This window comes from Pan troglodytes, chromosome 1 (assembly GCF_028858775.2).
Source record: "Pan troglodytes isolate AG18354 chromosome 1, NHGRI_mPanTro3-v2.0_pri, whole genome shotgun sequence".
In the NCBI taxonomy this organism is placed as follows: Eukaryota; Metazoa; Chordata; class Mammalia; order Primates; family Hominidae; genus Pan; species Pan troglodytes.
In genome coordinates, this window is record NC_072398.2 from 92,488,988 (window position 1) to 92,499,843 (window position 10,856).

At 56.9% G+C, this 10,856-nt stretch overlaps 1 protein-coding gene across 1 annotated transcript; it reads left to right on the plus strand.

The window, feature by feature from the left end:
* Positions 1–4,265: 4,265 nt before the first annotated feature.
* Positions 4,266–10,242, plus strand: CRABP2 (cellular retinoic acid binding protein 2). Its single transcript, XM_001166367.6, has 4 exons — positions 4,266–4,472; positions 8,796–8,974; positions 9,190–9,306; positions 9,772–10,242. The coding sequence occupies exons 1-4, from the start codon at positions 4,403–4,405 to the stop codon at positions 9,820–9,822; spliced, it is 417 nt and encodes a 138-aa protein (XP_001166367.1). The 5' UTR covers positions 4,266–4,402; the 3' UTR covers positions 9,823–10,242.
* The last annotated feature ends 614 nt before the right edge of the window (positions 10,243–10,856 follow it).

Sequence of the window (10,856 nt, forward strand, 5' to 3'; positions counted from 1 at the left end):
CTGACTGTAATCCTGGTCAGCCCCCTCCTCCCAGTCTGTGGTCCTGACCCTACTGGGCCACATCTGCCTCCCTTTGCTAGGCCTCAGGGCTAGCCCTGGAGGTTACTGTCATCCCCTGCCTTTGGGTCCAGCTGCCCCTTTACCCAGGTCACTCAGGATTCTCTACCCTAATCATCCCTAGTTTTCACAATCTCTCTCCTGCATCCAAATGTTTCTGGGAAATGAGTTGCCTCCTTTCTAGATTTCTGACCCTTCTCCCTGCTTGCACTTCAGTTTGCTGGGAACTTTTTTCAGGCCTAACTCCTATTTATCCTGCTGTGAGGACAATTTCATTTGGGGCAAATCAGAGCCTGGCCTTCTCAGACTTGAAAAGGGCTGGGCCCCTGAACCCAGAGAGAAAAGAAAGCAGCACTCTTCTCTGTACCAAGGATCAGGCCAGACTGGGGGGCAACCTGCCTGAGTCTGTGCTCTGTGCTAAGTGGAATCCTGAAGGTTCAGGGTGGCCAGGAGACAGAACTCTCTTGCCCCAGCTGCTCCCAGCCCCTCTCTTCTACTCTCAGACTTCCCTGCATTCTGTAGAAGTCCTGAATTCATTGCTGCCCCTACACGGAGTAGCAGAGATCCAGGTGTCTAGCCCCACCTGGGTTTAATTTCTACATGCGTTCCAGCCAACAAACTCTCTGACCCAGCAGATACAATAACACTGCCCAGGGTGAGGTTCTTCTCCAAATGCTGAATTTGGCCAGAGAATCTCCATGGTCCCGGTTAGGGGTGAGGGTGGGGGCTTAATCACTCTCCCACACTTCCCATCCCCAGTCAACCTTTCCCTCTCCAGCGGCTGGGCTGGGTGGTCACTCCTTCTCCCTGCTAGCCTCAAGAAGTAATGGAAAGGGGAGGGGGTTCTCCTCTCCCCAAGTCCTAGACGCCTCAGTTATATACACATCTACACCCACTCACACTCTTCACCATCCAGGAGCCCTCTCCTGCCCATCTCTATTTCTTCAGGCGTGAGACCAGCCACCTTCCTTTTAGCCACACCACCATGGAACAAAGTCCCAGAATGTTGCTCTCCTAAGTCTCTCGAGCTTGTTTCCTCCTCACTCCACCCCTACCTATCCCACCTCTGCCCCCCCAGCTTTTCTCATCAACTTTGCACCCTCCCCTCACTGAGTCTCCAGATTCCTGGGGGGGCCCCAAGAGGGTTATGACCAAAGCTCCTGCAAAGGGTCACCCTGGGCAGATCTGTAGCAGATTAGGTCATAATTAAAAGGCCAGAGGCACTGGGAAATTCCTTCTCCTTATTGATCCCAGCGGGAAATTAAAGCCAGTTGTTTGTGACTGAGTGGCTGATGAAGGCTGCAGCTCCTCCCCATTGCCTGGTTCCAGGGTCCTAGCCCCTGCTCCTTGCCTCTAGGCATCTCCATCCTCCTTGATTAGTCCCCTTCCCCAGGCCCCTCCACTCTCTCATCTCCTACCCCCGCCCCCCACCTCCCCAAGTCCCCTTCCCTAGCATCTTCCCTAAGAACCCTCCATGCCTGCTGCTCCCTGGGGTAACAGGGCTGCTAGAGGCTGAGACCTCGGCCTCAGCTATTCAGCACCCTGCTTAGACCCCCTACCCACCTCCCTCAGCCAGGGTTAGGGTGCTGGGGCTGGAGCTGGAGCTCAGGCCCAGAGCTGCCAAACCGCAAATGCTCACATCTGGAAAGAATTCCTCTCCCAGCCCGACTTCCCTTTGTCTTACTTCTGTCTCTTTGGAAATCATGGCCAGTTGGCTGGTGGAGGGAGTGGGGAAGTGAGGAGAGGGGAGTGGGCCCAGGTCTCCCTGCCCCCACCCCAGGGAGCCCCACTGCCTGGCTCCAGCCTCCCCAGCAGCCTCAGCCAAGCCATCCAGCCTGTGCTCCCCTGCTCTAGCATCGAGGGGCCAATCACCCCCTCCTATGACTGTCCCTGCATCCTGGTGACCATCTTTTGGGTGAGGTTTTAATATCCTTAGTCACTCACAAGGCTAGGGGGGAGAGTGCACTGATCCTTTTGTCGTGCAGGAGGAGGGATGCCTATTGAGCAGGAGGCTGGGCGCTTCCAGCTGGGGGCTCAAGAGGGCTGGTGGCATGGAGATGGACGAAATGACCTGGGTGGGGGAGGCAGGGGGGCAGTGAAGGGAAGGAGGAGCAGCAGGAATCTGGTTTCCACCATGTTCCCTCCTCTAGCCTCTCCTCATCCCTTTGGCCAGGAGCCTGATTTCACTGTCAGAGCCTAATCTCCCTCCTTTACCTACAGCATTGCTGAGCAGGGAGGATGGGGGAGGAGCTCGGGCTGTGCCTGCAACCCCAGGCCCTAAGCACTTCCCAGGGAACCCCCCACCCCGCCCCACCCCGCTTCCTTCCACCACCTCTGCTTTTGTCTGTCCTTCCTCAGAGAGCTCCTTGACCTGCTGCCCTCTTCCTTGCAGAAGCCCAGGCCTCCCAAACACCCCCAAATAAGCTCTCCCACACAAAACCTGGACCCCTAAACCCAGGCTGAAGTATTCAAATCTCAGTTTGTTGGCTATTGCGGGCGGGGCCCCATAGAGAAGTCCTATGCAGTGGAATCTCCATCCCTCCTGCTGCCCAGTCAGCCCAGCTGCTTTATTTTCTCACCCACCCATTTCTGCAGATTTCCCTCTCTGCAACCCGGAGGCCCGACCCCCCAGTACATTCTCCAGCCTTCAGTTCTCAATGCTGAGGTCACTCTGGCCCCTCTCCTTTGGTCATCTTCCTCCAGACTCTTCCCCAGCTCCCACCAAAGCTCCCAACTCCCTAGATCGTCCCTAGGTTCTAAACATAAGGGCTCAGAGATCTGAGAGCGACTGCCTGCTCCACCCTTGGCCACGCTGGCGAGGAGGGGCCAGGGCAGGGACCCAGGGCTGGGACCAGATGTAGGGTTTTTCTTCCCGCCTCAGAAGGAGCTGGGAGGGAGAGTCTGGAGAGGGTGGGGGATGGGATGCAGCGGGGCCACGTGCATCGGTTCGCTCAGGGCCACCGGGCCGAAGGGCCCCCCGCGTTGGACAGGCCGGGACGGTTTCTTTGGCTCCAATCACTGCATCCCGCCAGGCTTCGCTCCTCTGCGGTTTCCGGCCTCGGGTCCCAGGCCTGTCCCCGAGGCTCCCCGCCTGACCTCCGTTTCTGTTTCTCCGTCTCCCTGCCATCTCCACTGGGGTCTCGCCCACTCCCACTCGGGTCTCTGCAGGAAGCCGTGCCCTCCTCCCACCCTCTTTGATCTCCCGTTTCAAAGCCGCTCTCCAAGGGAGAGGAGGTCGCTCCTTCCGCCCGTTTTACAGCTCAGGATGGTGACACCTGAGACCCTGCTCCGCCTTCTCCCCCGGCACCCATCCTCCCGCCTATCTAGGTGGCGGCGCAGCTCGCCAGGGCTCCGCGCCTCTGTCCCCGCCTCCCTCCCTTCCCCCTACTGAGACCCCCTCGGGGTCTCGGGAGTGAAGCGACAGAGAAAGCGTTTTAATAAAGACCTTGCGTCAAGTGATTGGCTGTGACCTCTGCCCTCCCAGCCTCGCGCCCTGGGCTCCTGCTTAACCCTTCAATGTCTGCCCAGCGCATTAAGGGGAGCGAGTCGCCTGGCGACTACTTCCAGAGTCCCCAGGCATTACGTGAGCCCGAAGCAGGGTGGAGGGGTGGGGGGACCGTGCCGCCCCCGCCCAGCGTCTCCGAGTTGTTCCAGCAGGGGGCGCCGTTGCCTCACTTAGATCCCTAACCCCCGGAACCCCGCAGCTCCCCAGCCCCTCTCTGAGTACGGAGTGGTCCCACTGGATCCAGTTCAGGCTTCAATGGAGCTAGGGCTAGCTACGGCTCAATATCTGGGGTCCGCCTGCGGGTGGGGTCGCCAGGTGTCCGGCACCAAGGAGTTGAATGCACCGAGTCAGGTTGGGGATGGGTGGGGAACAGGCGAGACGTGAGGAACTCGGGTGGGGGACAGCCATACACGAGCCCTGAGCATCTGCGCCCGCAGCTGGCTCCCCCCGCCTCGGCGGAGAGCGCGATTCAAGTGCTGGCTTTGCGTCCGCTTCCCCATCCACTTACTAGCGCAGGAGAAGGCTATCTCGGTCCCCAGAGAAGCCTGGACCCACACGCGGGCTAGATCCAGAGGTTGGTGGCGGGGGCGCCGGGCCCCCCAGGTGGGGGGGGGGGCGCGGAGCGGGAGGCGGGGCCACTTCAATCCTGGGCAGGGGCGGTTCCGTACAGGGTATAAAAGCTGTCCGCGCGGGAGCCCAGGCCAGCTTTGGGGTTGTCCCTGGACGTGTCTTGGTTCCAGAACCTGACGACCCGGCGACGGCGACGTCTCTTTTGACTAAAAGACAGTGTCCAGTGCTCCAGCCTAGGAGTCTACGGGGACCGCCTCCCGCGCCGCCACCATGCCCAACTTCTCTGGCAACTGGAAAATCATCCGATCGGAAAACTTCGAGGAATTGCTCAAAGTGCTGGGTAAGGAAATGTTCGAGGGCCCAGGTGGGGCAAGGGGGGGCTCTGGAGTCCTCGAAGTTGGGGATGAGAAAGACAGCGGGACCACAATCAGGGCGTGAGACACTGGGTGCCTGCATCCCCGAAAAACGTGCCAGGCGTCCGGGTCCCGGGGCTCTGGGCACGACGCCTAAATCCCGCTTTCTCCTGCGGGGGCCCACCGGTGCCAACACTGCGGTGACTCACGGCCTGTGAATCACGTAGAAACCAGAAGCGCGAGGTTGGCCTCTGGGGGAAGGGGAGGCTGGCCTCAGCGGCCGGACTCGGCGGGCCGAGGCACCTGGCTCTCTGCAGTTCAGAAGCTGCGGGCTGGTGGAGCCACGAACCCTGCATCCAGACTGGGAGCCCGGTTCCCTACCCTGCCCAGCCGCTCGGAGACATTCCAGTCTCCTTCCCGGTGCCCCCCTCGGTAACCCAATCCCCAGGGCAGGCTCATTACCCCTCGGCGCCCAGCTCTGCCTGCGAGGTGATCTGCTGCCCCAGCGCCCCCTGAGCCCCACTTTCCTCCCCCTCTGCACTTTCCACTCTGCTCTCCCCACCCCCCATCTGTGAGACAAGTATTTTCATACAGCGAGCAGCTCCAGAGTTCTAAAATCGCTAGGGATAATTATCACTTTCTTGGATTTCAACAAATGGTTTCGTGTGAAACCCCAATCCCACATTTCCAAAAATCTAGGTTCCCACCTACCTCCCCCCACCATAGATCGGCTGCAGCCCAATTGGGTGTGTTGGTCAAAGGTGGGGAAAACTAAGTCAATCCAGACTGCCTTTCCCACTTTCCCAGCCCACCTTCTGTGTGCCCTCTGGGCCAACTGGGCTAGACATCTGGGGCAGGGGAGAATGCCAGGACCTGGTGACTGGGAGAGGACTCTGGGGGAGAGATGGACGTTAGTTAGGGACCCCAGCCACTGGGAGCGTAAGGGCAGGCCTGCTGCCTTCAATTCCTGCACTCAACAGAGAGACGGTAGTTCGGCTGGGCTGGGCGAGGGGGGAGGGAGGGAGGGCACCCCTCTCCCTGGACTATAGGAGTGAGTCTGGATCTAAGACGGGTCTGGAATGCTGCAGAGAGAGCAGGGATCTCCATCATTCCTTGCCGTTAGTTCTTCCTGCGATCTAACCACAATACTTCTTGGAGTCATATCAGTCTTTCTTGCTCTGTCCTTGCTAAACTTAAAGACAAAAAGAAATTTTCTCTTTGGAAAGCCTAGATGCCACTCCCTCCTCATCTTCTCTGGATTCTGGCCCCTGTCCTCAGCGGATGAGGTGGTGGTCTGGTACACCCCCAGGCCCCAGCTGAAGAGTAAGATTCAAGGCCCCAATCCTGCTGTCTGTCTTCGGTCTGTTTGTCCTCCCTGCAGGGTCTCTCTGAGCCACGTGCCCTCCTCAGGCCCTGCAGGGGGCAGATTAAAAACAGATCCATTAGACAAACACAGTCCTGAGCCAGCTAAGGCCGGCTAAGCTGGGCCCTCAGCTCCACAGGCACCAGGGGCTCGCTGAAAGGATGTCTCCTCTGAACCCAGCCTTGCCTCTGCAGGAACTTTGGTCCTGGCACACCCCTCTTAGCTCTAGTCAAGGGTCCATCTCAATAAGACTTGGGGACCTGTCATTTCTTCCTAGACACAAGAGTTCAGCAGCCAACAATGGGGGTCCTGGGCTCCCCAGGGGCAAGGCTTCCTCTCTTCCTCTCTCTTCTGTTTGCAGTAGGGTAGGTATGCTTTGGCACTGAGGGGAAAGAGGATTTGTTTCTCTAGGAACCCAGGTCTGGAGGAGGTCCAGGGAGTTGGCCAGATCAGGGGCAGGGAAATCCTGCTACCTGGCAGAGGGCCCTTTCACCCCCGCCTAGTGCATCCCTGGCTCTACTCCAGGACAGGGCGGCAGATCAGGCCAGGTGAGGTGGGTGTGTGGAGCTTAGACCTGGAGCCCATCCAGAGAGGCCCCCTGCTCTGCACGTCTTCCTTTCAGAGGGGTGCTGTCTCCTATCTCCCCCACTTCGGTTAATAACTGGGGAGCAGAGAGAAGGGGTCCAATCTGGGCTGGGATATGGAGGTGCACAGAGAGTCTGAATCCACAGAGGCTGAATGAGATAGCCGGACCCTGTGAGGGGAGTGGGGGATCCTGAAGAAGGGGATACATCACACAGAGCGGGGAGGGCAGTCTCCTTTTCTATCCCTTCTTCTCACAGCAGAGGGGGTTCCCTTGAGGGGACAGGGGTATGGGAGTCTTCCAGAAGGGCAGATGAGTACGGTGCCTAATGCAGAGAGCTTTGAGCCCCAGCTTTTTGCTTTCCTTTTTTTTTTTTTTTTTTTTTTTTAGTGGTAGGGTCTCACTGTGTTGCCCAATCTAGTCTCAAACTTCTGGGCTTAAGCAGTCCTCCTGCCTCGGCCTCCCAAAGTGCTGGGATTACAGGCATGAGCCATGGCACCTGACCCTTTGCCTTCCTTTTATCAGTAAAAATAATACCAACAATCATAGCTATTGTTTCCTGAAAACTTAAGCATATGCCTGGCACTGTGTGTGCTAAGTCCTAAACACATACCATCCCAATTGGCTTTTTTTTTTTTTTTTTTAAGACAGAGTTTTGCTCTTGTTGCCCAGGCTGGAGTGCAATGGCACAATCTTGGCTCACCACAACCTCCGCCTCCTGGATTCAAGTGATTCTCCTGCCTCAGCCTCCCGAGTAGCTGGGAGTACAGGCATGTGCCACCATGCCCGGCTAATTTTTTATTTTAAGTGGAGATGAGGTTTCTCCACGTTGGTCAGGCTGGTCTCAAACTCCCAACCTCAGATGATCCACCCACCTCGGCCTCCTTTTAAAGTGCTGGGATTACAGGCATGGGCCACCGCGCCAGGTCGTTTTTGTTTGTTTGTTTGTTTTTTGTTTTTTTTGAGACGGAGTCTCGCCTTGTCGCCCAGGCTGGAATGCAGTGGTGTGATCTTGGCTCACTGCAACCTCTGCCTCCCGGATTCAAGTGATTCTCCTACCCCAGCCTCAGCGTCCCAAGTAGCTGGGATTACAGGTGGGCGCCACTACGCCCAGCTAATTTTTGTATTTTTAGTAGAGATGGGGTTTCACTATGCTGGTCAGGCTGGTCTTGAACTCTTGACCTCGTGATCCGCCCGCCTCGGCTTCCCAAAGTGCTGGGATTACAGGCGTGAGCCACTGCGCCCAGACTTTTGTTTTGTTTTGTTTTTGAGACAGGGTCTCTCTCTGTCACCCAGGCTGGAGTGCAGTGGTATGATCTCGGTTCATTACAACCTCCGCCTCCCGGGTTCAAGCAATTCAGCAATTCTCCTGCCTCAGCCTCCTGAGTAGCTGGGATTACAGGTGTGAGCAACTGCGTCCAGCCCTGGCTTTTTTTTTTTGGTAGAGTCGGGGTTTCAGCATGTTGCCCATGCTGGTATCGAACTCCTGAGCTCAAACAATCCACCTGCCTTGGCCTTGCAAAGTGCTGGGATTATAGGTGTGAGCCACTGTACCCAACCTTGATTGGCTTTTGAAGAAGCTGTTATTTCCATTTTACAATTGAGGAATCTAAGGCTCAGGGTGGTTAAGCCATTTGCTCAGGGTCACCCAGCCTGTAAGGGGGCTGAGCCAGGAGGAAATCACAGCCTCCTGGACCTTACTCCAGAGCCTCTGTCTTCCCAGGCTGCTGACCATTCTGTAGAGGGAAGCAGCTGCCCCTGCTCTCTTTCATTGCTGTGGGGCAGAAATTGGGCAAATGAAGACCTATCTAGCACTAGATATGGTGGGTAGATAGGGCAAAAAGGGAAATGGCTCCTACTTCCCAGGACATGAGTGATGGGGTCTGGCCTGTGCTTGGCCAGGGGTACAGTCCCAGTGACTCTGATGAGCTGTCAACAGGGTAGACAAAAGGCCAAAAGTGAAGTAAACAGAGACAACCGGAGCCAGTAGCAGGATGTTTGTTGGGTAGGGGGCTGGGGAGAAGCTGCCCCTGGGCATTCTGGGACTGAAGAGCTGAGACGTGGGGAGCCTGATCCAGACCTGCTGACTCAACAAGGTGGGGCCACAGCTAGGAACAGGACTCCCAGGGGCAGGCCACTGCCTCTCTCCCCCTCCTCCCTAAACCCCCTCATCTTTCAGGGCTGCACCGCCTACCGTCTCCTTCAAGGCACTTTCTTAGACACCCAGGCACCAGGCAGATGCACCCCCCAACACACCCACCCCAAGCAAGTCACAAATCAGCCTGCTCCAACTGTCTTATGGGGAGGGTGTGAGAGAGGTGCCCAAAGGCCCCTAAAAGGTGAGCCTCTCCTCTCTCCCCACAGGGGTGAATGTGATGCTGAGGAAGATTGCTGTGGCTGCAGCATCCAAGCCAGCAGTGGAGATCAAACAGGAGGGAGACACTTTCTACATCAAAACCTCCACCACCGTGCGCACCACAGAGATTAACTTCAAGGTTGGGGAGGAGTTTGAGGAGCAGACTGTGGATGGGAGGCCCTGTAAGGTGAGTGCCAGGAGGGGCTCCAGGGTCATGGCGTCATTGCCCTGCCTCTCAACCTGCCATTTTCCAGGCTAGCAGTTAACTCCTAGCTTCTCTCTGTCCCAGTAGGGAAAATCCCTAGGTAGTGGTGGGGGCTAGAAAGGGGCTCTCTCCCTTATCCCTCTCACTGCATTGCCCCTGCTATGGGCCCAGCTCACTTGGCCACCTGTCTCTTGCAGAGCCTGGTGAAATGGGAGAGTGAGAATAAAATGGTCTGTGAGCAGAAGCTCCTGAAGGGAGAGGGCCCCAAGACCTCGTGGACCAGAGAACTGACCAACGATGGGGAACTGATCCTGGTAAGTCCTGCCTCCTCCCCACTAATAGCAAACCCAGTGCTACCTTCCGAGATTCTCTGGGAGACCCCAGGGTGCAGGAGACTCAAGAACAACCATGGCTGGACTCCGCACCCTGCTGATGGGACTGCTTGAACAGAACTAAGGTGTCCCTATCCCATACAGTGCCCTGTGTGAATTAGAAATGGTGTTCCTTTTATGCAAGCAAAGGGCATGTACTGAGGGATCCCAGCAGTTCTTCAGGGAGATCTTCCTGGCTTGAGGAGGAGGACGGGCCCCGGGGGCTCTATTGCTATCCTCCCTCCATTGATGCCTGGGCATTCTGGGACCAGCTCCTGCCTGTTGGTCTTGAGCCAAGAAGCAGGTTTGGACCTGGAGGCCAAGCAGAGTACCTCCATTCAACCCTCCTCTCCAAAGCCACAGGACCCCAGGGGCCTCTCAGGCTAACAACTACTTCTGTCCTTCCAGACCATGACGGCGGATGACGTTGTGTGCACCAGGGTCTACGTCCGAGAGTGAGTGGCCACAGGTAGAACCGCGGCCGGAGCCCACCACTGGCCATGCTCACCGCCCTGCTTCACTGCCCCCTCCGTCCCACCCCCTCCTTCTAGGATAGCGCTCCCCTTACCCCAGTCACTTCTGGGGGTCACTGGGATGCCTCTTGCAGGGTCTTGCTTTCTTTGACCTCTTCTCTCCTCCCCTACACCAACAAAGAGGAATGGCTGCAAGAGCCCAGATCACCCATTCCGGGTTCACTCCCCGCCTCCCCAAGTCAGCAGTCCTAGCCCCAAACCAGCCCAGAGCAGGGTCTCTCTAAAGGGGACTTGAGGGCCTGAGCAGGAAAGACTGGCCCTCTAGCTTCTACCCTTTGTCCCTGTAGCCTATATAGTTTAGAATATTTATTTGTTAATTTTATTAAAATGCTTTAAAAAAATAAAACCTGTCTCTGGCTCATTGGGCAGGGGGTAGATAAGTCACCTGAGTTCAACCTTGCCTCTGAAATGTAGTATGGGAAAGACTTGTGTTTCTGCAGCATGGAACTGAGTTATACAACAGGAGGGGACAGTCCTTCCAGTCACCGTTCTAACCACCACCCCTTCGTTTGCTGCTGAATCCACAAGCCTCACCTCCACATTCCCTTCTCCAAGGTCCTTCCTTGGTGTCCTGCTCTGGCTTCCAAGGTCACAAGGGCCTCCTCCTCCTGACCTCTCAGCTGGGGCACTGGGCTCTGAGGAGCTGACTCCCACCTTCTCCCATGTTTTCCATCATGGTGACAGTTTCCTCCTCCTCCTCCAGCTGTTGCTTCCCTCTCCTCCAACTTCAGCCCATGGGTGACCCCAGGCCTGGCCTTGGCCTCCCACATGGTTCCAGATGAGCTCAACGGCACCCACAAGCTGGCCTTGCAGCTGCCTGGGCCTCTGGGTGAGAGGTCTCATCCTGCCTGTCAGCCCTTTGTGTCTGAGACAAGCCATCTCTGCTACCATCCTTCCTCCCTGCCTCAATCTCCCACGTGCCCTTCTGCCTCTGGCTTCTAAATCTTCCAGGTCCCTTGG

Excerpts from the sequence above, each read along its gene's own strand:
- CRABP2 (XM_001166367.6), top strand. The coding sequence starts at position 4,403 with ATGCCCAACTTCTCTGGCAACTGGAAAATCATCCGATCGGAAAACTTC. Across the intron at positions 8,975-9,189 it reads TGGATGGGAGGCCCTGTAAG|AGCCTGGTGAAATGGGAGAG; the intron begins GTGAGTGCCAGG and ends TGTCTCTTGCAG. Across the intron at positions 9,307-9,771 it reads ACGATGGGGAACTGATCCTG|ACCATGACGGCGGATGACGT; the intron begins GTAAGTCCTGCC and ends CTGTCCTTCCAG.